General features: G+C 42.9%; 1 protein-coding gene across 1 annotated transcript in view; it reads right to left on the reverse strand.

Annotated features, from left to right (window-relative positions):
* Window positions 1-11,892, reverse strand: part of Prkg2 (protein kinase cGMP-dependent 2) — a 109,921-nt gene extending 98,029 nt beyond the window's left edge. The window contains exons 1-2 of the mRNA XM_040747466.1: window positions 11,755-11,892; window positions 1,191-1,664 (exon numbers count right to left, since the gene is read on the reverse strand). Of these exons, the coding sequence (XP_040603400.1) occupies window positions 1,191-1,651 (461 nt within the window). The 5' untranslated portion in view covers window positions 1,652-1,664; window positions 11,755-11,892. The remainder of the gene's footprint in view (window positions 1-1,190; window positions 1,665-11,754) is intronic.
* Window positions 11,893-27,179: the final 15,287 nt, after the last annotated feature.

The raw sequence follows: 27,179 nt of genomic DNA on the forward strand, positions 1-27,179 counted from the left end.
TGAGTAAATTAAAATCTGATTTAATTTCATAGAGCTTGCACAGAGATGCAGACTCAGCCAAGACATTACCAAGGCGAAGACCTCACATCAATTAAAAACACTTACTCATTGAAAGACAATGCAGAAAGGAGACCGTAACTCATCTTTCTAATCACTCTCTCCTAACCAGGAAATCAAACTTTAGTCAGAAGTATATGCACATATACACACTGACATACACTTAAGAAACAAACAGAGGTAATATTTTCTTTCAAAAATTCAAAATTTTATCTCCAACATGGACACATGATAAGAACACAGGAACCCTAAATTCCCCCATTTGATCAGTGCACTTTGTATACTATGTTTAAATACCACACTGCACGTATAAATGTGTACAGTTACCACATGTTAATTTGCAACATTTAAATGGAAATCAATCAAATTTTAAACATTAATTATAACTTTTAATTTGTTCCCTCTGCCTGAAATGCTCTTTTCCCCTAATTTCCGCTCGGGGTTTGTCCTTCACGTCTGTGCTGAAAGGTCACCTCATCCATCAGCCAGGCCTTCATGACAATTGCCTTCTTTCACTTTTCCCTACCACTCCCTGGACACTACCTATCACACTGCTTCTAGTCACTCTGTCATTTATCCCAATTAATAATTGCACATTCCTCATTTGTCTCTCTGTGTGTGCTGTCTCCCCACACAAGAAGGTGAGATCTGTGTCTGTTTAGTTTAAGCAGTGAATGGATGCTGTCATCCTCCTTTGCATCTCCATTATGGTCCTTTCTCAGAACTCTTGCAGACCAGCGGCTAGGAAGCTTGCTTTGCTGTGCATGGTCAATCCCACCGTGCTTTGAGTACATTGTTAAGTCTGCTTACTTTGGAAGACAAGTGCACACTGTCTGAATGGTCTTCCCTCCTCTGGGAGTGACAACCGAACAGAGATGGTGTCTACTAAATCTGGCCCCTCGGTTGTACCCGTCTCTGAAACTAGACACCTCAACATCCAGGTAAAGCACAATTTCAGATTTGAAAGAGCTGGATGCTAAGAGACACATTTCCCAGACAAACCCATTCTACAAAGTTCTCCATACCCACAGCCGAGGTTCCCATGCTCTTGACCTTTGAGAAGCTGCATGATTACCTCTGGTCCTTCCTATTGTGAAGGTCACTTTAATGAACGAAGCACAGAAGCCACTTACCTGGAGTCCTTCCTGACTCTTGCTTTCTCAAAGGAAAACTCAGGGGGTTTGTTGAGGTCATAGGTGCGGGTTGTGGGCTCTGCAGACACTCCAGCCTTCGCCCCCCTCCTGCTGTGGAGAGACACCAGCCCTGATGTCTTGCGGTGAACCTCCAGAGGCACTTTGTCCGGAGAGGCCTGCGGTGGGCTTCCTCCCTGCACGTGAACCACGTCCTGCAGCTTGTTGAGTTGGATACACTTGCTCTGCAGCTCCTCCGTGAGCTCCGCGATGGCCACGGTCTGCTTGGACAGCTGCTCCCGCAGCTCCTTCAGGTGGTACTCCCGTTCCTGGAGCTCTGCATCCTTCCTCCTCAACTCCCTCTCCAGCTCTGCCACCTTGCTCCGCAGAGCATCCGTGCTGAGGTTCCCTGACTGGCCATCTGGGTGCTTCGCGTGTTTGGGTTTCACCGAACCATTTCCCATGTTGCTTGGGAATCTAAGGGCGGGAGCATAACTGGGAATGAGTAAGTGGAGGTCCACCTTCTAACAGCCCTCCCCTTTGCAGTCCGCTTCATAAACAGACACACAGCAGTCATCACCCTTTGATGAGAAATGAATTCCTCCATCGGCACAGAGGACACTCATGATGGAGTCCTTTATCCCTCCATATAGAGCAGTTGGCATTTGGGTTCCTTCTTCCCTGTTCTTTCACCAATACAAAGCATCACACCTGAGCCTTTTCTACAACTGCCCTGAGTCACCTGCTGTTCTCTTTGGTTGTTCTCTCTGGACAATTGTCAAAAGCATCCAAAAGACTGTGGTTTGGATGTCAGAACAGCGGAGATTAGATGCAAGGGAGCAGGCACAGCGACAGAGGCTTGGAAATGTCACAACTCCCTCCCACCACTCCCAGCAGCTCTAGGAAAGAGCACCCCTTAGTTTAGAAATAACACGCCTGCATTTCTCAGAGGGTTAGAGGCAGATTTGGTACCACATTGTTAGCAGTTTGTTCCTGCCTGGCACCCTCGTAAGTGTTGCCTCTCTAACAATGCTGGTTGTTCAAAACTTTTAAACTGTGACCCAGGAGAAGAAAACCCCTGTATGAAGCTTCTTGTATATCCTTCACTTTAGGTCCCAGAGTCAAGTTGCAGAAAAAGTGATGGTTCATGCTTTGAGAGACTATTCTTTTAAAAGAAAATCTTCAGGGCCTGGAAGATAGCTCAGTGGGTCAAGCACTTGTCACACAAGTGTGATGAACTTTGTTAGCACCCACATGAATGCTGGGCAGGCCTATCAGCCTTCCTGCATTCCTAGTGCCCAGAAGAAAGAGACGAGAGTCACCTGAAACAAGTTGTGTAACTGGACCAGCCAAACTGGTGAGCTCTAGGTTCTGGCAAGAGACCATGCTTCAATATACAAGGTAGAAATAAATTTACAATTACACCTAACTTCAACTTCTGGCCTGCACAGATACATGAGCACACACACACACACACACACACACACAGAGAGAGAGAGAGAGAGAGAGAGAGAGAGAGAGAGAGAGAGAACATGCATAAATGGGTGAAAACTACATACATTTGCAAAAAGGGGAGTCTCTTCACAGGGGGGCTGTGGGGATAGTTCAGTTGGTAAAATGCTGGGCAAACAAGCATGAATGATAGAAGTCTATCCCCAGTCAGGCTTATAATCAATCCTGGGATACAGATAGGAAGATCCCTGGTGTTGGGTGGCCAGCCAGTCTAGCCTAATTCGACAGTCCTGGATCCCAGTGAGAGACTCTGTCTCAGAAACACAAGGTGGGTGGCTGCTTAAGAATGATCCCTGTGACCGTTATCTTCCAAGCGCATTCTGAAGAGGGTTACACACACACATGTAGTCTCACGGAGACCCCCAAAGTTATCACTAATCCAATGGGTCTCATGTTGCTAGAAGAAGATTAGAGATTAGAAGGGATCATTTTAGTTGAATTGTCTTTGTTTTTAAGTCCAAAGCTATGTGTTTATGTTAACATTTATTACAAATTCAAAAGGCTGGCACCAAAATATTTTGTTTCATTGATATTACTACTTCAATGGAAATTAAGTTGCATGTTCAGGTTTACTGAAACAATTCCACATAAATAATAGTAAATTCTTAAAACTTAAGTGGGGGCTGGAGAGATGGCTTAGCATGTAATAGTGTCAACTGCCTACAACCTTCTGTAACTCCAGCTCTCAGGCATCTAATTCTTCCTTCTAGTCACCATAAGCATTGCACTCACAGGCACCTATGCATAATTAAAACTTTAAAAAAACTTTTTTTAAGTAAATCACCTGCAGGTCATGAGCTTCTTGAGTAAACTTGCACCGCTGAAGTACAGCAGGTGCTGCCCTAGCTGCTCTTCACACACCACATATGGCAGTAGTGGATGGCATAGTCTGGGATCAACTGCAAAAAATCATCTGAAATACCCCTGATTTCATAAAATCAGAACAGAGCATCTAAACAGGTTTATAAACACGCATTTCCCCACCCCATCCTCCTCCAGGTTTCAAACTCAGGGAGAAACAAAGATCCTGACGTGATTTCCTTGCTTCTATCAGATTAACTGTGGCCTCCACAAAGACTGGCTATATGCAAAAATGTAACAACATACTCTCCAGATTTTAAACAGATGCTACCAGCCAATGGAGGCTGCCCAAGACCAAGGCAGAAACAAGAAAGGGATATTTTTCAACACTGAGCCACTCCTCCCAGGATTCTCCCTGGGAGCTGCAATTAATAAACATAAGCCCATGTAGAGATGCCTTCACAGGCTGCAGACGTAGAGCAAGCATAACCTTTCCTTTAAGCTGCCATCCAGCCAGAAGCATTTATTATTCTCACGCATCAGCATCACACAGAAAGACGGAGGACAGTAGAATTTAAAGAAGTGAGCCTAGACAGACTTGTATCCAGAATAAGCCATTCTGAAGACATTAGATGGAGACTTGGGAATTCACTGGAATGCTATTCTGGAAGGCACTCCCAAAGGTCTCTGAAATGAACAGGTGCACACCTTTCTATCATGCAGCCCTAAGCCACCTTCTAGACAGACTTTGTTTGTGAACCAGGAGAGACAAGGAGGAAAAGGGTTTGTCTTACAGAGAACTCAACAAGCAAAATCCGATTTAAATGTAACATTAAACTAATGACTCATTCTGCAGAAAGAAAACAATTGCTTACTAAGCTCCAAGTGCCATGTACTCTATCAAGGCACAGCATCTCACGGATTAGAAGTTGGATTTGACAGAGAAGAGCTCTAACATCCTAAATATGAAAAGGTCTAGAATCAGTTCTGCTCTTTGGATAGAGCAAAATCAACCTAATCGTCTTACAAACCTAAAGCACAATTAAGTAGAGAGTGTCAAATCACCCCAAACACCACCCTCTTTTCCTGAAGTTGCCTTAGAAGCTGGATGAATCTTTCGAGCTATTTAGAATTCCTAGAATGGGAAGAAATGAGAGCAGTGAACTTACCTTTCAAGTCACGGAATGACAGAAGTTTCTAAATCGTGCAAGACGAATGTGAGCTCTTAACCTCACCTTGTTAAGCACTGCTGCCCCCAGAAAGGTTTCAAGTTTCTGGCCACCTAAAACCTGATTGGATTCATGTTGCATGCTTCTTTGCTGTCACTAAGGCAAGTGATTTCTCACATATGGATTGCTTGCCACAAGAGAACTGAGCTGCAGGATGTTGCTTCATCAATCCAGCAGCTACAGGTTATTAAAATCATTTGTACATTAAAAGGACAGTGCATGATGTAATAAATTACTTTAGAGATTAAAAACCCAATTTAACAGGAGCAATAGATTCAGGCTACGCAAGGGAAGGAGTAGCCTGCTCTCTCAACCTCCTATAAGTCACATGGCATCTCCGATTTCAGGTTTGTATCTATAAAATGGAGTATTTATCTCCATGACATAAGGTTATGACAGAGATTGTAAAGCACCCTGTTCAATGCATAACATGTAGGAGTCATCAGGTACATAGGGGTCTCTTTTAGCAATATGGGACTAGAGATGGGTTCATATATCTCAGTAGGGGAAAACACAGTTTCATTTCTACATGAGGTAGAAGTCTGAGCAATTGGACACCTTGAAAACAAGAGGTCTTTAAAGATACAAATATTCCCTTGTGGGTCGGAGACCTTACTCTTTCTGGATCTTATATTGTATTGAGAAAAGAAACCATTGTGAAATATATATACATATATATATACACAAAAATAAATAAATAAATAAAACAAAACAAGGAAACAAGCCCCACCAAAAAACTGGAGGTGAGAAAACAGTTTGAATGATGACATAAAATCATAAACAGAATTTCCAGGTCTCCTTAAGTTTGGTAGCTTCTTAGTATAGTTTCTATTATCCTCACATGCTGAAGTGAAATTCTTAAATCAAAAAGGCTCACTGAGTTATCTCTAAAGGTACAACATTACTCATTGGAGAAGGGATACACTTCACAGTCAGGGAGGAGAGAGAGGTGATTGAATCATGGCATTTAGCAAGAGAAGAAGGTAATATCATAGTTTCCTTTATTATATTAACTCTCTTTGTGCAGAAGAAGCTACTCACAGAAGGGCAAAGAAACTGAGAAGAAATTGCAGGCTGGCTCACACCTTGCAGTCAGAACAGCAAACATACAAACAATAAAAGCTGGTTTTTCCTTCAGCCATAGAATAGTTTTAAAATAAAATATTGGCTCTGATATAGATACTATTTGTTGTGCTCCTTACCCACTTAGAGTCTAATAGAAATGCATCCTCATGAACAGACACCAAAAACACAGACACACACAGAAAGACAGAGGGAGGGAGGGAAGATTGGGTAGTTGCAAGCATATCTTGCATGGAGATATGTTGCGAGATGGTGATACAGTGCTGACTGAGGCTGCAGAGCCACAGTTCCCGTCCCAGTGCTTTTGATCAGTTTTTCTGTGTCCCCAGAACAACTAGTAGGCTTCAGTGATAAGAACAGAAAAGACAGCTTGCCACACAATTAGAAAGACAAGCAGATGAAACTACTTGCATATTATTTAGTATTCTTGAAGGTCATAAGGCATAGACAATGATAGGAATTTAGCACTGTTCCTTGTGCATAACATTATGACTGAATAAATACTAAATAGCTACTGTTAATGTGATTTACCCAAGGAAATGACTTATCCCAATCAAAACAATGTACTGATCAAAACTTATATCAAATTAAGCAAACTGTTGAAGGAGAGCAGTCAGAGCCCTGACTCTACCCCACATTGTGCTCACTACAAAGCTACAAACACTGCAAGTGTATGAAGAGGTAAGTAGCAGCTATGAGGGCCCTAGCAAAATCATAGTTATGCCCCTGTGCAGGGAAAGAATGAAATCACCTGAGCGTAGACTTCACAGTGTTTACAAAATTTAACTCCAGGGTAGATCACAGGCCTAAACATAAGACACAAAACTATAAAACACAGAAGAAAGTCTAGATGATCTTGGATTTGGTGGTAACTTTTAAAATAAAGGACTACAAAGGAGAAATTGTTAAGTTTATTCTTTGCAGCCAGGCGTTGGTGGCGCACGCCTTTAATCCCAGCACTCGGGAGGCAGAGGCAGGCGGATCTCTGTGAGTTCAAGGCCAGCCTGGTCTACAAAGTGAGTTCCAGGACAGCCTCCAAAGCTACAGAGAAACCCTGTCTCGAAAAAACCAAAAAAAAAAGTTTATTCTTTGCTAAAACCCTGCCAAAGAAGAGAGTGAAATTGTCTGGGAGAAGGCAAATAAAGGAGGTGTTCTCCACATACAACATTTTAAACAAACCTCGAAAATGGGTAAAAGACCTAAAAGGATACCTCACCCAAGCTTTACAGATGGCAAAGAAGACAGTCGTCTGTGGGTAGACAACTTCAAACTAATCCAACAGGGAGATACCAAGACAGTGATGACAATTCACAGCAAAGAGAGCACAAGAGCTCACAGGATAGAGACTGACAGGAAGGTTGGTGTCACCAGAGGACATGTAAGGTGATACAGAGCCTCAGAAGACAGAGTGGGTGTTTGTCACTAAGTTAATCATGCTTCCCTTGTTTAATCAATGATTCACATGGTTTCCTCAGAATCTTTGGCATTATTCATAAAGGCTGCAACTTTGAGGCAACCATGTCCTTCTGCTGGTTAACAAAGAAACTGCAGTTCATCTATTTAACAGAATATTGTTCAAGAATAAGACGTAGGATTAACCAATGAGAAGACATAGAGGAACTCTAAATACATATTACTACATGAAGAAGTCAACTGGAAGAACCTACATACTGTACGAGTCCAACTGTACAGTATAATGGGAAATAGGAGAAGTATAGGCAGTGAAGATAAGTGTCTGCCAAGAGTTTTGGAGAGCAGGGGAGAAAGGAATAAATGAGTGAAACACAGAGAGTGTTGGTGACATTGAGACCATTCTGTATGATAGTACAATAAAAGATTTATGTTATTGTACTTGTCCCAACCCATGGGATATACATTACAAAGGAGAAACCCATCTTTAACTGATAGGCTTTAATTAGTCACATGTCGATATGAACTCATCAAGCAGCTAGCATATCACTCTGCTGCAGGCCCCTAAGAACACATACTAGAGAGCTGGCTCAGACATTGACAGACCTGGCTACAAATCCTAAAGACCAGACTTCAGTTCCCACCACCCACATAGGGCAACTCACAACTGGCTGTGACTCAAAGTCCAGAGGCTCGGATGCCCTCTTCTGGCCTGTGTGGGCACCACACACATATGACACATGCACTCAGATATATACACACATAAATAAAAATAAATGTTAAAAATAAAAAGAAACCTGTTTTAGAAGTTGTTAGGAACAAAGGAAACCGATGGGGGTGGTGCATAATTAACTATACTTTTCTATGAACCTAAATCTGCTGCTGGAAAGTAGAGAGCCTATTAATTAGAAAACAGAGCACTTACTATGAAGTAGATGCAAGAAAACCTAAAGCCTATCTCACCAAAGAAATGGGCTCTATGTATGAAGGGTGGAAAGAAAGTAATGAGTAATAAGGTTTAAAAATGTAATATACTGGAGTAAGAACCCAAAAACACACATGCCTTATTATGGTATCTGGGTTTTAATGCAAGCCAAGTTCTTTTTCAAGCTGCATAGTCATATCTGTCCTTTAGAAGATAATGCTCCTGGAATAACTATGAAACCAAATGAAGAAATCTTAGGGGAAGTAAAACAAAGACAATTGCACCAATCCAAGTAAGATGTGCTTATGAGATTAAAGTCAGCCTGGAGTCTCAAACCTATTCTAATGACTCAAACTTCTTGAACTAGAGAAAATACAGACTATCTCCATGGTAACTAGAGGAGGAAAACATTACTATAGAGGATTTCACAGAAGTGATGGCTACAGGTAACTGCAATTTCTTTTCCTTCGATAAATCATGAAAATCAGAGAAGGGCTTTTATTTTTTTATCATCTTGGCTGTTTAGCTTGAAATTGGAGGAAGGGATTGTACTGGCTTCCTTGGATAAAATTTTAAGATTATATGAAACTTGCGCATGTCTGTATGGCTACCATTTACTGGTCTCTCCAGAGCTCTTTTAGAAAATAATTAACCATCACTAAATACCTAAATCCCTGCTTCATCTTCCTGAAGCAACCCAAACAGAACTGACCCTGTGAGAAACAGCTAAATCTCCTGTCAGTGACACAATTAAAAGTCCATTTCCGCCCACCCTGTGACAGTGGACAACAGGCTCAGTTTAGAATCTGCTGCTGTTTTATCTATCCACAGCATCTTGATTTTGAGAATGATTTCCTCTCAACTTACAACCTTATGAACTTGTCATACCAAACTTCCAGTCACTACCAGCTTTCTGTGGATGAACCCACCCCCAGTAGAATTCACACCATGAATTTTTTGACTAATATGGTTTCTAGATTCTAAAAGGTTCATTCCATTCAGCTCTCTTGGTGGGGTAGGCATGCTACCCAAGCATATAAAAAGCAAACACAGAAATGCGAGCTGGTATGCCTAGGTCAGAACATTGTAGCCAATGGAATTTGAGTGATGGAAATAGAATCATACTTCATGTTCACCTTGTGGCAACTGGATGAGAGCTGGTGCTGTTAGTCAAAATGAGGAGCAGATTTGGGAGACACCAGTACCAGTGTAAGTTTGGACACACTTAAGATGAGAGACTTGTGTAAATTTCAAGCCCAAGAGTGTAGTAAGCAGCAATAAGCAAGGGACTAGAAAACCAAATGAAAGGGAGAAACAAAGATCTGTAGCTGGCGTTGACATTAAATGGAAACTGAAAAAGTTCCTAGGGATGTGTGGTCACATAAGGAACAGCAGCATTGAAATCTAAGTATTAGACTGGAAAGAAAAGCAGGGCTATGTGTTAAAGTGATGAGGGACACGCACACAGAAAACTACAGGCAACTGAGGAGAGCTGGGAGATGGAGAGGTGGCCCTCCGCAGGGAAGAGCACACCAATTCGTTGTCCACTGTCAAGTGGCCAGCCCTGAAAACATGCATACAAGTAAACACACACACGGGCAACATTATATGGACTGAACAAGACATATATCCATCTATCTCTACCTATCTATATGTATATCATATAATAACAATGAAAAATGAGGTCATAAATTTGAAGGAGAGCAAGAGGGATACGTGGAAGATTTTGGAGAAAGGGAAGGGAAGGAAGAAATGTGATGACCTCAGAAAAAGTAGAGGTGATTGAAAGTCAGATTTGGGGTAGAATCTCTAATTGCACAGGAGACAATGGGGCAAGTCAGTTCCTTCCAATGTTTTCACCTTGGACATGTTGGAGAAAAGTGGTCCTTCCATTCTGTGTCACTCATTCACCCATGGAGCACCATCGACAGTGATCCCCTTGACTCAGACAGGAGAGAGAAGTCATGCAGAAGGAGTCTTATGGAGACAGAAGATGTACTAGATGCCCATGGACCAGCAAGATAGGAATGCCTAAGCAAGATGCAAAGAAGGAAGAACTCAGGTCAGTTCTACAGAGGTAAGACTTAAGTTCACATGAGGAGATGAGATCACTGACAAAGAGAAGAAAGAAATACCTACACTGTCGAGTGCAGACATACATCATACCCACGAAAATATAATTTGTGGGAGAAGAGAAAGAGAAGCAACACCTTTCGGGTTTGATAAGGAAAACTTGTAGGAATATGAAGTCTGATAGACACCATGGAGATAAAAATTTCAAGTGGCAAGCAGGCAGCAGCTCAGCTCCCAGAAGCATCAAAAGAAATGAGATGAGAGAGGAAAGCACAGCCGTTAGCCATTTCAGAAGAGCGACGCTAGAACCTCATTTAAATGGTCCCAGGGAAGAGCTGGTGCCAAGAGTTGGGACTTCAGGATGCTATTATTGGAGCATGCTAAGAATTTTTACAATAGTAGAATAAGAGTTCTCATAAGCCCAGAATAATGAGAGAGAAAACGCAAACAAGGGGAGAGAGTGGATAACTGGAAAATAGCACGGAGGAATGAGACAATACGAGAAGACGGGGCTTGGGCAACAGTCGGGCAGCACATGTCTTCTTTCCCTGTGCGGTGAATTCTCATCTGTCTCCTGTGAATTTGGAGGCCCGGAGTCAAGCACTGCTACTAAAGGTGGGTTCACAGGCATCATCTTTGCAAGTTGTTTATTCTTAGTTATGCTGTGGTGTTGCAAGGAGGAGAACAATCTAATTCCCTAAAGAGATTCCTCACCCCATCACCTCATTACCCTGGTGTGAGAAACACAACAGGAGCATGAGCAACAGCTGTTGTATATTCCGTGGGATGATCGCCTTCTCCATGAGCTAAATAGAAACTTGCAGAGATGAGGAATGGTTTCTAAGGCTTTTTTGTGTGTATGGGGGTGTGGCAGGGAGCAGGTGGATGCTGCACTCTCTTTAAGAAAAATTGTTCCTGTCCTACAGTACTTTGGAAATAAGATGAAGACGCAGAAAGCAGAGGCGACATCCTTTCTAAGGTGGAGCTGCTTCTGTTCTCGGCCCCTACCTGCTCTGCCTATGAGCTCAATTCTCACCCTTGAGCTAGAACCCATTTCTTTTTCTCTCATCTCCAAAGTGGCTGATTTCTTGGCATTTGTTTGTTCACTTCCCTTCTTCACCAGGATATGCAAAACAGTGAAAGCGCCTCAGGGTGCTGAGTGACAGGACAGGACAGCCAAACAAGTTTGTAAAAAGTCCTTGCTGGAGTCTTGTGTGCCCAATTAGCTATCCAGACCTTGGAGAACAAAGCCTGGATGACACACCATGACAGCAACCTTGAGCCCCCAGCCCCAGCAGAACTCAAGGATGTTGCAGTCCCACTGCGTCCTGAAGGCAACCGCTGAATGGACCCACCGGCACCACAGGGAGAGAAAGCAAGGTGTCTACATGTCCACATGCAAACAGCAAACAGCATGAGAGACCCGCTGGGTGTGGAGAAGTGCACGCCGCGCAATACACGCCCAGCAGCACCCTCGTGTCGCCATGCCATCCCTCTCGGGGCGTCCCCCGGGTCCCCGAGCCCCCAGCCTCACCAGGCCGCCGCGTAACTTTCCAGGTGCGCAACTCGTCCCCTCTGAGCGGTCACAGAGTCTCGGCGTCCTCGGCCACACCGTCCTCCTGCGGCCCCAGCCGGGCTCAGCTCAGCTCTGCCCCTCCGCACCGTGCGCACCGAGCGGGGTCCGGGCTGCCGGAGGCGCCGCTCGTGCTGAGTGGGAGCCGGGGACGCGGCGGGCGCGCTGCGGGCAGGAGCTGCGGCGACGTGGGTGCTGCCGCCTCGCTGGTCTGCGGGGGCCGCTGCGAGAAGGAGGCGCGCCGGAGGGAGGAGGGAGCTCGGTGGAGAGGAGGGACGGAGGAGGGCGGGGGTCAGCTCGGCGTGGCGTGGGAGAGCCCGGAGCCCGCTTCCTTGAAGGTGGGGTCACCGGCGCCGGCGCGAACCTGTACTCCGGAGCCAGCCTGCAGCAAAGGCGACAGTCTGCACTTTATACCCCGAACCTCCGGAGTGAGGCAACTTAAGTAGGGCGATAACATCGTGGATGCGAGCGGGTGGTTGGTTGTGTTATTATTTCTATTTCAAGTGTGTGGGCCGAGGGAGAGGAAAGTTGGGGGGGGGGTTCATCATCACCTTCCTCTCCACTGCCTCTAGCCCGCTTCACTGCAGGCTCTTAGTCTTGTTCACTGGCTCTCTCTAGTCTGCCTTCCATTCCAGAGCGCAAATCTGCGCGCATACAGCCTGGACATGGTCCCTGGTGTCACAGTGGTGCCCTTCTAGAAGACACGTGACCCGGGGGTTGCTTGGCCGCTCTCTCTTCCAGAACTCTGGAGCCTTAACTCGCTTCTAGTCTGCCCATTGCCACGTGATGCATGCCGGAGACTGACTGAACCGAGTTTCAAGGGACAGAGATTTGAGCTCCTAAAATCCATAAGGCTTTATTAGCGCGGAGCTTTCTTGGTTATTCAAGCAAGTAATTTAATACTGTCCTGTGGTCTTTTCGGACAGTATCCTGAGGCGTGCATTCTGGTTTTCTAAATATAAAAGGACATACTCACCCACCACAGTAGTCTGTGTTCTGTTGTTGTGAGATCCCACCATAGCGAGTCCCCCTTCCTTCCTTCTCCCAGAGAAATGTCCTGGCAGATTCACAAGGACAAGAGCGATCTCTCTGTGGAGAGGACAGTACAATGAGAGTCTAGTATTCGATTTGTATCTAGAGAACATTGGAATCCTGCTCCCTGGGGCTGTCAACCACCCGGAGGCTGAGTTTCCTGTAACTCCAGCATGCACTATTGCATACATAAATCCACATAGAATGAGGCCCGTGTACTTGTTGAATGGGGCCATTGAGTTTCAGGGGATGAAGTACAGTTGTTTGTTTTTTCTGCTAACTGGGGAAAAACTAAGCCCAGATATTTTTTTCACATGTCTGTACATTTTATGCTGGCCTCCAATGCCGCCTATCCAGAAAAGATGGGGGTGAAGAATTCCAAAGGAAAGGGGAAATCCATCGAAAAAAATAAAGTCATGAGTAAGCTTATGGTAAGAAAGGATTTTAAGTCAGACTTGACACATTGGGCCAAAATTATCATATTTAAAGAATGCAAAAAGCACAGTTTCATGAAATCTCTTGATCCAGTATATGTGCACTAGGTCATCTATGTAGCAGGTATGTTCTGTTCATTGAGGTAAAAGCTTGAAAACCAGCATTGGGGTCCAGAGAGGGGCATAAAACTAGAAATAAAGAGGAACTTGGGTGCCCTCCTAGGAAGCAGGTAGCATTCTTTCAGGTCAGCTTCACTGACAGCAGAGAAACAGGAGAAAAGCAAACAATTCAGGAGAAGGGGGGAGGGGAGCAAGAAACATCCAGCAATGAAGAAGAGGAGGAAGGGATGAAGGACAGAAGTGCACTATAGTTTAGGAATGTGAGGCTTTCACACAGCCTTTCTTGGAGAATTCAAGTTGACCCTGACTCACTCTCACTGTTTACTCCTGGAAATTCAATGATGAACAAGATTCAACTATCCTGTCAACTTAGAGTCTACAATCCAGTGGGAGACACAATCATTAAACAAGTAAATATACACGTGATAAATAGTGAGAAAGAACAGGATGGGAATATGAGACCGTCATGGGAATCTGCCACTATTAATAAATAACCCAAGTAAAATGTCTGAAATGATAAGGGCATTTATTGTTTCATGCAGCAAGAAGTCCCAAGGTCAAGAGTGTCTAGTTAGTCAATTCACCCACTGAGTAATTCCAGAGAGGATTGTGAACCATTTCCGTTATGCTGTCTGCTATCCCTAGCATGCCAGCTTTATCCCCAGAACTGCCCCACCCAGTCTTCTGGACTGGAGACTCTCTAGTTATGCAATTCTGGCCCTTCCAGAAGTCAACACAGTGTCTCTTTCAAGAACAGGACAGTCTCTCTCAGAAACTTCCAATGAGACTACTCATCTTCCGCTTCTCAAAACAGGGTTATGTGCGCAGCTCCAGAAACAGGGAATAGTGGCGTGTTCCTCTAGTTGTTTGACTTGGGCTCTTCAGGATTAGCCCATGAAATCTTCAGGACTGCAGTCTCCAACTGGAAGACTGAACAAAAGAGGACAAGGTGACAATGATTGTGAGTAGGCAGTGTCAGGTCTGAAAGAGGGACCCAGAGACATTTCACTCAGGAAAAACAATGTCATTCAAACTGAATGTGAGTAAGAATCAATTGGAGGTGGGGGGCACCTACCAGCAGAGGAACATGTAAAGTCTGTCCTTAGGGGTGCAGTAACAGCTTGATTTTTTTGCACTCACACCATTGACCTCACTAGGAAAGAGGTCCTCAAGAAGCAGCTCAATGAGTTGAATAACTCTTTTCACTGAGTTGACAAAGCTAATAATCTTGATTTCTTCAGTCTCATCACAGAATGAATGTCATTATCTACACTGCCTTTTCTCTGCCTTTGTCAGAGGAACGCACCTTACCTCTAAGTTCCTTCTGAGGTGTTTCTTTGGTCTTTGGGAACAAAAAAAAAAAAAAGAAATAGCTGTTAATGCATAAACCTCTTCCCCTTGGATGTGATTCTGCTACTCTTGACTGCTCATAAATATTGTCACAAGAGAAAGGTATTGTCATGATATCAAAACTCAAGTGTAGGAACAAAAGGAACCCCTTCTCCTCACTTTACACACAATTATAGAAGTTCCAGTGCAGCCACCGAGCCTTACAAAAGTCTCAGTGTATCATGCTACAGAGAACCATATCAGAAGCTGATCTGGGAACAGGCTCTAGAAGTGCTTTCAGACTCCCAAGCACCTAGATGACTAAATTCCTGTACAATGTCTTTCCACTGGAGTTCTTTTCCTGGAGGGGCATCTGAGACATTACACACAGACTTGCTACTCTCCTTCCCCCTCCACAAGAACAATCAGAAGAGGTCTGTGCTGCCATCATCAAAGTCCACCTTAGAGCCCTCAACACTCGGGCTAAGCCCTATTGTAGGTGTCAGTAGATATGGTACTTGAAAAGAACAAAACTAGTATCCTGGTGGTTCACATTGTGTCCTCTCACTTGCCAAATTTCTCTCCATCTCCTGTGATGGCTTCCTTTCCTACTTTCTTCATTCACTTGTTTCCAAATGAGTTTGAAACTTGACCTCTGGAACAGCCATTCCAACTGTTTTGACCACTGTGTCTTCCTGCCTTTGGCTTTGCCAAATCCTAATTTAGGACTGTTTCCAATGTCATGCAATCTTCCAAGCCCAACACTGGGATCATTGCTTCTTTACAGCCTAACATTACCAAGGGTCAGTTACTTCTCACTTGCTTAGTTTTCCTCTCTGATCCCAGGGAGAAGAGGATGAGCTTCAGGGGCATGAATGACAGACACATTTGGTCGTTTTTACTGCCTCTCTAGGCAGCAGCTGGACCTCCCTGCGTCCCCTGCCTTAATTGACCTTTGTCTCGACCATGTTCATCTCCTCCTTTTGCTACCTCAACTTCTATCCCATCTGAAAGATCCCAGGACTCTGTTCCTAACCCTGCCCCCTTCCTGTCATCAATTGTTGCCTATAGACATCTGGTCCCCTGTTAGAAGCCCCAACACCATATTTCATCTCAGCCCTTTTCATGCCATTTATCATTTTCTGCTTTCTAATGCCACTGTCAATCCATGTTTGTACTTCTCCCATAGAATGTAAGCACCTAAGGACATGACTACCATTTGCTTCACTCTCCTAACACATGCAGTCATGAATCACACAGGACAGTTGGACTAATGCTTCAGAGGGTCTATAGAATGTGAGGAATGATCTTGATTCTCCTTATGAAGCAACGACAATGTATTGGAATGATAATTACTTCCTTTAAAAAGTTAGCACTCTGCCCAACCAGGAAGCAAGAGATAGTGAGTTCTCCTACAACGTACCAAAATATGAATTAATCTAGGTGTCTGGTTTTGTCTGCATTGATTTTTATTAAAGAATGATTTTTTTCTTAATTGTGAGTGCTCATTAAATAATACAGCTGTTTGGATATGATTGGCTGTAGACTAATGGCGCTATTTGGAGAGGTTTTAGGAACTTCAGAAGATCGAACCTAAATTGAAAAAGTAGATGGCTGAAGGTGGGTCCTTGGGGGTTGGGTACCTTGTCCCTGGATCCTTCTTACCGGTCCTTAATACCCATTCAGGAAGTGAAGAACCGACTTCACCATGGCTTCCCACCACAGTGATTTCTAACCATGCACATGGAGCACCCAAACAACTCCACCCAAGCTGAGCCAAAAGAAATCATTCCCCTAGTTCAAGCAGTTTCCTTCAGATATTTTAGACACAGCAACCAAAAAGTAGCTAACATGCCCATGCTTACCCTCTGCACCAGGCCCATAGTGTTTGATGACCCACCAGTCTGCATTGTTTCAGGAGGCAACACATTGGACTCTAAACTCTTCAGTTTACTCATAACTGACCTCATACCTAATATCCATTTCACTCAGCTTCAGTCATCACTTCTGCAGCCATACTTGGTTTATTTCTGTAATGACTGGTTCTGATAGCATATATGCACCCCATAGCTGCATGGACCCACCTCCCTCCAGGATCATGACCTTTGGCTCTGCTTCTCAGCCACAAGAGCACTAGCTGTGGCTCATGCTATCTTCACAGTTATAATGCTGAGGCTAATGTCGCCATTTAATTCAACCTCCCTGGGACTGCGGAGCTCACTAACACAGCTTCTGTAACACTCATTGTTGAGGAATCCTCAGTAACTCCAGCCCCATGGACTGACCTGTCTGAACTCACAGTTGACTGCCCTCAATACTAGCTGGAGGGGACCAGAATACAGCCTAGGAATACAGTGGAGTCCATGCCTTGTGGAGTTGACCTTGACCACCGAGAGGAAGGAGACAGGATGAAGACAACACATAAATTGTTAGCCTGTCTGCCCACCCAAGAGCTGTGCTAAGACCTCTGACAAGTCTTCGGTGACTCAGCAACCAACTTTGTTGCAGAGAGTCTGCACTGTGGTCAAACTGGTAATTACTACCCTGTGTCTGCTTTTTACCTTCTCACTTCCAATTTCTCATCTCTCCTGCTGCCCTGGAGTAATCCCCTAAATAAAGTCTCAGCAGAAAATATGGACTCTACAGTTCTACTTTATAAGGAACACAAACCAAGGGACTATTCCATTCCATAACTACAACCTTTCATCTGCCACGCCTATTCACTCAGTTACTTTCTCTCTGTATATTCCTTGAACCCATACTTGCTTTCTGTACCTATTCAGTTTCTAAACAGTGAACAAGCAGTACATTATTTGGACTCTTGATAATTAGCCACAACCTTATTCATCCTGGAGGAAGTCTACTTCTCGCATTCTCTTTATTTTTAAACAATAGAGGACTAGCCAAAGAATGTAGATATAGAACCCTTCTTACATCCCTAAATTCCTAGCTGGTGAGAGATTAGACTGGTGAAAACCATTTTAGAGAGCTAGAATTCACTCAAATTAGAATGTGCACAGTCTGTTGCCAGTTCTTCTTCTAGATATTCTGTGTATCCTAGGGAACATCTCACGTGGGCCCACCAGGGGTCAACACAGAGTTGTCCGCTATTACAACTTCTTTCGTTGTTTCTGTTAGAAGAATAGGGAGTCTCAGTGTCTACCTCCAGGAAGATAAGTATGTACACCCTTCATAAATATATGCCACTTATAAATAACAGAAAAGGCAAAGATGGTTGAAAATTGGAACCATGAGATGTGTGTATGTTTGCGTGTTTTTTGTGTGTGATGAGGTATGTATACAAAGCCCAATAGCTTTTATATGACATAAAGTAACTGTGCACAAAATACTCATTTTGCAAAACCATATACAAACAAAAGGCACAAAATACTCGAATAAGAATGTTCAACTAGCCGGGCGGTGGTGGCGCACACCTTTAATCCCAGCATTCGGGAGGCAGAGGCAGGCGGATCTCTGTGAGTTTGAGGCCGGGCTGGACCGATAACCTCCGAAACAATACAGAGAAACCCTGTCTCGTAAAAACCAAAAAAAGAAAAAAAGAAAAAAAAGAATGTTCAACTATGCAGGAGACAGAATGCGAGTGATGTGTTGGAAGAAAAGAAACAGTAGTGGAGATAGAACACAGATATGCAAATATGAGACACGTTTTCTAATTTGAATGAGTGTTATGAAGACTGTAGGTGAGAGTGGTGTAGGGTGCATGTGAAGGGCTGCTCCCAGCTCTCAGAGGGCCTCTCTGAAGGGGCAGCATTTGACTGAGACAGAGTGTTGAAGCAAAACCATCACAGTGTGACCTGGTGGGGATTGCTGAGCAAAAGATAAAGAAAAGAATGAGTGCAGTAGCCAGAGGGAGCTTGGTGAGTTCCAGGAACAGCAAGAAGTCCATGGATGCCGCAGATGGGAGTGAGTGTGGTACAAGCTGCTGAGAAATGGGAGGCTTGGAGCAGGACTGCAGTTCCAGTAGGTAAAATTCTTGTACCACTCTCATTTAGGTACTAAATATTCCATGACAACCCTACTGAATTTACTGGTCAGGTTTCTTTCTCTCAACTATAAAGGAAACAGCTCAACTTTTTTCATCTTTTCATTTTCAAATATTGTTTCATCATATGGCAATTGGCTTCTTTAAATTTTCACAGTGAAAATTACAGTAACTATTATGGCTTGAATTATTCTCCCAAAATTAATATGAATTATGCCAACTAGAAATTCAAATGCATGTTATTACATACATAGGTACGTGCATAAGTAAATACATGTGTTTATACATATGTGTGTATAATTGTATACACACAAACATGGGTAATCAATTTTAGATCAGGAATTAAAAGGAATATTTTAGCCATATCAAAAACTGTTCTTTCATTATAAATGCATTCCATTTTTTTCTATAAAGAAATACATGACTATTTTGACTGGACTACCAATATATGTTAATGTGTTTCACATGTTATAGAGATGAAACCTCTGCAAGTTAGAATGCATAAGGCCCAGAATGTTCTTTTTAAGTTTTATGTGTATAGGTGTTCTGTAGACATGTATGTCTGTGCGTCATGTGCATGTCTGGTGTCCACATAGGCCAGAAGAGGGTGTCAGGCCCCTGGAACTGGAGTTACAGACAGTTGTGGGTCACCATGTGGCTCTGGGAATCCAACACCAGTCCGCTGGAAGAGCTGGCAGTGCTGTTAACCACTGAGCCATCTCTCCAAGCTCCCCCACCCCCCCAAAAGCTCTTAAAATAGTTCTGCCACCATCTGCTTCATGGCATCAATGTTTCAATAGCAAATCTTTGACAGGGCTTTCTAGCATGTGAGAGCTGCAAGTGTAACTTGCCTAGGAAAGTCTGCATATGAGAGGAACACACTAGTGCCCTAGGAGGACTCAGACCAAAGTTTCTGACTTTCATATGAATGTGCTTCCCAGGGAGGGTGTGAAAATGCAGTTCCGGTCCATCAAGGTCCTGTCTGAGATCCTGTATAGCACTGTTTACAGGCTCCCTACTCCACTGTGGCTGGTCCAGGGACCACATTTTTGTGTGACAAGCCCCTTCATCCTGTTTCTGGTGGGCATCCCAGTAATAAGACCTCCGTGGGATCTAATTTGGCCTCGATATTCAGGGACTGGGAGATGATAATAACCTTGTAGTACGTTTATCTGAAGAGATGACTGAGGATTAGAAGCTAGAGGTCATGACCTCTCTGCATGCAGGATTAAAGTCAAACATTAGTGGTGAGTAGCAGAAGAAACAAATATACACTTACGCCAGACACTTTTCTCACAGAATCAGGCATGCCTCAGAGCCTGTTTTAATGATGTTCGACCCTGGCAGAGTCTTTGCCTTTATGACAGCTTCCATCAAAGCTTTTGTAATCCAGATGCTCATGGACCTGGTAGGATTATGGTAAACTCCTAAGAGGCCAATCCAACCTTCCCTTTCATGGAAATCAGAGAAGTTCTGTGGGAAAAAATAGTATTAAAACTCTATTCAGTCATGACTTCCATTCAGAATGCAACATGGTTTGAGAATGTATACCCTTGGGAGCAGTGACGAGATGAGCTAGCTGTTTGGAATCCCAGCTGCCATGCGCTCCAACACATAGGAATGGCATATCTCTCCTCCGAGCTATAAATAGCACTCCCAACTGTCAATTTTAAAAGAACACCCATCCCTACCTGAAAATCAGTAGGGCAACATGGTTTATATTTACTACTGACTAGGTTTTGGATTTTTATTTGTTTCATATGCTGTTTATGTTGTCATTACACACTAATTTGCATTATCAGCAATGCCAATTTAATGCCAAAATAAGGTAGATAAAATAATTTAAATGTTATTATTTGGTTTTCATTGGCTTTTCTTCAGTATAATACTACATGGAAATTGACTGTTATTTTCCTGTCTTGGTAGTCAAATAGCAGAACTGTAGCGTAAAAATGCAGTATATGTGTCTCTTCATATAACCATCCAAGAGAAGCTAAATCCATTAAGACCTTGTTGGAGATATAAAGTAGTCTCATTTCCCAAATTCAAAATGTCTGTAAATGATCTTTCCAGAAAACCCTTGAAGACACCGAAAGTTTCATTTAATCAGTAAGCAATAATATTTCCCTGAAATAAGGATACTTGAGGATCTTGCTTAGAGGCAGTCCTTCATTTGGTCAATTTGTTTTTCAGGTCTTTCTCAGTCTATGTAAACAGTGCACCATTAAATGAACTCATTTGATGCCATAATGCCAGGCAGAACCATCTGCTTAGAGACAGCAAATCATGAATAAACTCCAGACCTTGGGTGTAGCCAGCATGGTGCACTGGAAGGCTCTAAGATGCAACCCAGCTTCTTCCTTGACACATTGTCAAATGCCACTAATTCCAGTTCATGGCTTTGGGTCATCAGCAAACATTCTTGAGTGGGTATGTGAATATAGCTAGGGTTGTTAGCTGTAAGATCCACAGTGAATGACTTTTTTTCCTTCTACTTTTGTTTAAATTTAATAAAAATGAAAGAGGCATGCATTGATTTTTTTAATTGTAGCTTTTTATGGTTAACAGTTGTCCCACTTCCCTCCATGACTGATGGCTTCTTTACTGAGAGGACATTTCAAAAATGGCATCATTAGTTAGTATCCCTCCTGCAAGAGTGGATTGCAGTGGTGTGCCCTGAGATTTTGTGTCGGAACTCAAGTTCATCAGCATCAAGGGAGGAACAGTTCAGAAGGTCTGCAGCAGGGATAATGGACACAAAAATTTAGCATGGGGCCAGAGGTAAAATATTATTTGGTTCTGGATGCAGGTTCCTGGGAAGGACAGGAACTGCTTTGTGGAGGGAGTGGGTTAGAGAAATATAGTGGCAGATGAGGCAAATGCAGGTTCCTGTCAGCTTTGCACCCAACTTCTGCACCAGCAGGAACAAGGCCGCCTGGACGCAATGCTCTCTGGGTGGACAGTGGGTTCGGAAACTTCTTGTGAGTCCATATTTATCTAGCTCAGAGGTTGTGAATATTTGGTCTTAGGAGACTTTTATAGTCTCAAAATTATTAAGGACTCTCACATATTTTTGTTTATGTGGGTTATGTCTATCAATATTTATCATATTCAAAATTAAAGCTAAGAAATTTTATAAACATTTGTTCATTTTTAGATAACTATTATTAATAACTGTTACCTGTGGACTTAAAAATAGCTGTTTTCCAAAAAAATAATGGATGAAAAGAAGAACTTTTTTCTTTAATTCTGGCCTGATAGAAGAGGCCAAAGTCTAGATTTGTATATTGATATCTATATTCGATGTAGTGTTTATTTTCTTTCACAAGGTGTGTGAGAAACCCCACTAAGAATGAAAGAAGTAAGTTCTCAGTGCTGTCCAGATAGCCATTCTGACCCAGGATCCTGTCTTCGTGACTTCTTTCAATGCTATGACCTGGTGGAAGGTGAACAGGCTGATTTGGACTCACCATTTGAGAGAATGCAGTCCAGTGTTGTGGGGGGAACATGACAGCAGATGTGTGAGGGAACTTGTCTTCCATCAGGAATCAGAAAGATGAAGGCTGCTGCTTGCTAAGCCCCCCACCACGATCCAGTCCGACTTCAGCCACAGATGATACTACCAGCACTAAAGGTAGAAATATCCTCACAGATGAGCACAGAGTATCTCCTGGAGAGTCTGTAACCTAGTTGAGTTGACAATGAAGGTTATCCATCACAGATGCCTTGATGCCAAGGTCTCAGGGGCCCGCATGGTTCCTAGGCCACACCACACTCTGAGAATCTGAGAAGAGATCCATACTATGAGTCCACATTACTCCTGTGTCACAAATGTTCCTTAAGCTAATTACCACCCCGGTTGTCTCTGAACTTCAGCCAGTGGCAGAATTAGCTTGTCCAAGCTCCACCTTCTGACAGGTAATAACATAAAATAAGATAAAATAAAGAAAGTGTGTGAGAATCACTCGGCTATGGGAAGCATTCTCAATTCCCAAGAGCAAGTGAGTAAGACAACATAATAAAGAAATAAAATGTATTTCCTTAGTTGTGATACTTACATCTTCTTGATTTTAGAATTAGATTATAATCCTTATTATGAAGTTGAATGGGCTTCACTCTGAAAAGCAATGAAGCCAATTGCAGGCCCCTTTGTATTATCACTAAAATCCTAGAAAATACAGGGGAAAATTTAACCAGCTTTTAACAGCTGAAACTGTCCATTCATGTATTGACCATACCATTAATTCAACAACCAGAACTGTAATATAAGGAGTCAAAATAGAAAAAAAAACAAAACAAAGCAAAAACAACAACAAAGAAGAGTTCCTTGTTTTCTAGGAGTTTAGAGTAAAACAGAAAATCCTGATGTTGCCTTATGCCAATCCTCTCAGAAAGATTAGTTCCATGCATGGACCTTTACTGAAACACAGACAACAAAGAAATATTTATCTTGGAACTCCACTTAGTGGGTTACAAACTCAGATAAATAATTAAAACAAAGCATGCTAAATAAAATTAAAATTAAGTGCAAAGCTCATAGGAACTTTGAAAAGAAAAAGTATTTAGTGAAGGTTGAAAGTTAAGTTTTTTTGTCTTGGCAAGATGTCAAGAGATGGGGGCCATTGATTCTGTCATCAGGAAGAGTAGGGTTCCAATGCCACTGCCACCACTTTCTAACCTTACTAAGCCTACTTGTGGAGACAAATGAAACCATCTCTATATGACCGCTAGCACATGTTATCTGTCAAATTAAATAATCTGTAGCATTTTACTGATGGAGATGAATGGATTGGCATTCAAGGTAAAGGAAACTGTACTTGTGATATCGAGGACATCTAAAATAATACAGAATTCAAGAAATAAACTTGATAAATACAGTCAAACACCATACAGTAGTTATTGAGATAAAGTCAGAATTTCATAACTTATGTACAAGAATCTTTTCCTTACAATGCCTACAGAGTAAATTAAAATAAAATATAAAGCCTTTGATAGAACACATTACAGGTCTGGGAAATAAAAGACAAAGAGGTTCAGTGTGCAAGCATAGATTAGGTAGCACCTCACAGCCTTTATCAATAGTGATGTTGCACAGAAATGGACTTTGTGATGAGCTGGAAGCCTACATGATTCAGCTACTTGAGCGTGTGATGGACTTTCACTCCTTCATGAACTGGCTTGGTCAACAATGAATCTCCGAGAAGCATAGTGCTTGTAAATATTCTCCTCAAAAGCCCCTAGATTGTAAATTCTTCAAGGATGCTGCAGTAAACTCACACATTAAAACACACACACACACACACACACACACACACACAGAGAGAGAGAGAGAGAGAGAGAGAGAGAGAGAGAGAGAGAGAGAGAGAGAGAGAGAGACAGGCAGGTGGCCCTGGGAGAAGTCTATATCCTGCTTACTATACTGTTTACTATCCCAAGAAATGTGCTTTCTGAATTAATTTTCTAGGACTACTGTAACATCATGCTATACTCTGATAGCATAAAACAGTAAGCATATGTTGCCTCACATCTAAAAACTAGATGTCTAAAAATGTTAGCAATTCACCCTCCCTCTGGCTGGAACCTATAAAAAATTGACCTCATCTGAGTTTCCAGTGGTAGTGACCCTTATCTTCTCTCTATAGAATTTCAGCCTCTGCCTCTGTCATCCTACAACAGTCTCCTTATGTTAAATATTCCCTTTTCCTTAACAATAGCTGTACTGGATTAGGACCACCTTACAGGTTCCTCTTATGATGTCTTCAAAAACTCATTTTCAAATAAGAACACATCTACAAGAACCAGGGGTCAGAGCTTCAGCCCACCTTTTGGGGTGACACAGTCCACCCATACCAGTGTCCTTAGTTAGTTTTGAACTAAATCTGTGTACAATGATGGGGGAAGTCCAAAGTAGTTCAAAGACCCTCTCTCTACTCACCAGAGACTGCTTGAAATAATGCATTCTGAGAAGTCTGGGTCTGAGTATCTTTGCGTCATTCAAGAATGACACAGCAGGTATCTGTGCTAGAGAGAGGAACTGAAACAAACCTGAAAACGAAGGGGTCTTTACACAACGGTTTTAGCACCGAGGGTCTACTGATGTTTCCTAGTGACAAAGCGATGTGATCAGCTGTGTTTCACAAGTAGGATGCTCCAGTGGTAGTCTGAATGATAAAGATGAAGGGGAAAGATTAGAGATAGCAATTAAACAAACTGATGAGAAATGCTTGAGAAACTCTGTGGAAGTCTGAGGGTATGGGGGTAGGGGACTTACTGGGTCAAGCTGTGACCATAACAGGAGAGGAATGAAAGGGGTGAACAAGATTCTGGGACACTGGTAAGAAAGGAGGCCTAATCTTGACTTGGAAGCGATGAACTCAATTAAGTAGGTGGGGATGTGTTAGCATACATTGGGTTAGAAACCACAGCAGGAAATACAGGGTCTCCAAGGGATAGAGAGAAGACATTTTGTTAAGATTCCTAACATGGGCCCCAAAGGATTGAGGTTTATTGAAACCACTTTTGGGAAACCCCTGCACCCAGGGAATTTTATAGGTACACTGTTCCATGGCTTTTTTTTTTCTCGAAAAGTATGCAGTCACTCCACACTCAAAGTGCCTCCAAGAGCTGTTTCTCTCTCTCTCTGCCGTCAGTCTGCTCCATTGCCCCACAGCAGTCCTGTATCTTCTCTCATGGTAACACTATCATTTTCCTGTCTCATAAGCCATAAATCTCAAACCTTCTACAAGGCCCACCACTTAACACACTCTCTCATCTAGTCATCAAGTCTTAAACTTTCCAGTGTTTGAGTCCCTTAAATTGGCCCAGTCACTCTCTTTTTGGCTTCTGCTTTACTTGGGGTCCTAAATGTCTCTGCTCCGTCATGTTACAGGGAGGGCTAAACAAGGCTACCCTCAGGTGTGTTAGACCTCACTCTCACAGATCAGACAAGTTACTCTTTGCAGAATGTGAAGTCTGACCATGTTGACTTCTGATAAGATCTTTCCCTACCTGCCCCCATCCCACTGCACACAAAATAAAGTCCAAACTCCATGCTGGCAGCCTTGTAGGATTCTGTTTCTGCTCACCTTTGGGCCCCATCTCTTCCTCAATACATCGAGCAGAGCTGAGGACTGGAAACTAAATGCCCAGAATAAATCTTGCTTCCCCCTCCCAGTGTTTCCTCTACCTCACCTCACCTTCTCCGTCTTCTCTCCGAAATCGCCCGCTTTTGTCATCTAACTAGGCTTCATTCCCTCTCCTACATCTATATTGGCATGCTTCTGCCTTACCCTTAAACACTGGGTGTCATTTTTAATGCAGTTTACCGCCCCCCACCAAGTTTCCTGCAACCTTCCTTAGGACATGCCCATGATAGGAAGATGAATGGGTTACTCATCTCAGGTTTATAAAACTCACAGAATAGAGGATTGGTCAGTTCAGATACAGGAAGAGAGCTTACAGCTAATAAGAAAGTCAGGAAAAATGGGGATATAAAAAGAAAAAAATAAGTTGGTATAATCAAAACTGAATTATTGTAGGCAATATCAGAATTTAATGTGTTTGGTTAAAAGCTTTTATAAGGCCAGAGTTTCTGCTATATTATCTCTACAGCAAACCACATAGATCAAGTCAGAACAAAGTGAGAATTTCCAAATATAAAAATGATGTCATTTTTGTAGGTCTTTCAAAAAAGGAGCCAGCAGACCGATATATTGCTTTTGACATTTTATTCACACCAGACAAAGTAACTCTCCACGCTACCTCTCTCCAGTCAAACTAGAGACACGGTATAAAAATACATTTATTTGGGGGGGAAAAAAGAGTAGAGAAGCTATTCATTTTTTTGATTAGAATTGACCCCCAATGATATCTGACCTGGCTTCTGACTACAAACGTGCCTGCCTTGCCCTAATGCTTCTCTCCCATACACCCAGACCTTGAACGTGGCTACAGCATTCTGGTCTAAGCAGGCGCCCTGCTCTCCTCTTGCTCTCTGCTACACCACCACCGTTCTTTCTTGGCTCCTAAGATACTGTCTAATCCTTACCTTACTTTGCAGATTGGTGTGTAAGTCTCCCTAGACTACTACCCCTGGTCTGGGATGCAGCCTGATTTCTATTTGAAACACTCCACTTACCTTTGAAGGGGCGTTGCTAAAGTGCATTTGAACAATCAACAGCACATCTTGAAATAATTTCACAATTCACAGGTAAAATCATGTAGAGTCGTAAGGCAGGAAATGGAATCCTGGGAACTTTTTTCTCTATTTGGCTGTTGAGAACTACTTCATGTTGAGGTATCTGGGGGAAGTGACACAATGGCCTCTTCAGAACTTGCTTAAATCTTAGCTCAGCCTTCCTTTTGCAGTTGAATGAAAGCGTCCTGCTTGACTGCTGTCCTCACTTGAAGCCGAACTTCTTATCCTACAGCATGGTTTCCACCTCTGTTGTCCTCTGCCCAGGGGCCCT

This window comes from Mesocricetus auratus, unplaced genomic scaffold (assembly GCF_017639785.1).
Source record: "Mesocricetus auratus isolate SY011 unplaced genomic scaffold, BCM_Maur_2.0 Super-Scaffold_100006, whole genome shotgun sequence".
NCBI classification, from domain to species: Eukaryota; Metazoa; Chordata; class Mammalia; order Rodentia; family Cricetidae; genus Mesocricetus; species Mesocricetus auratus.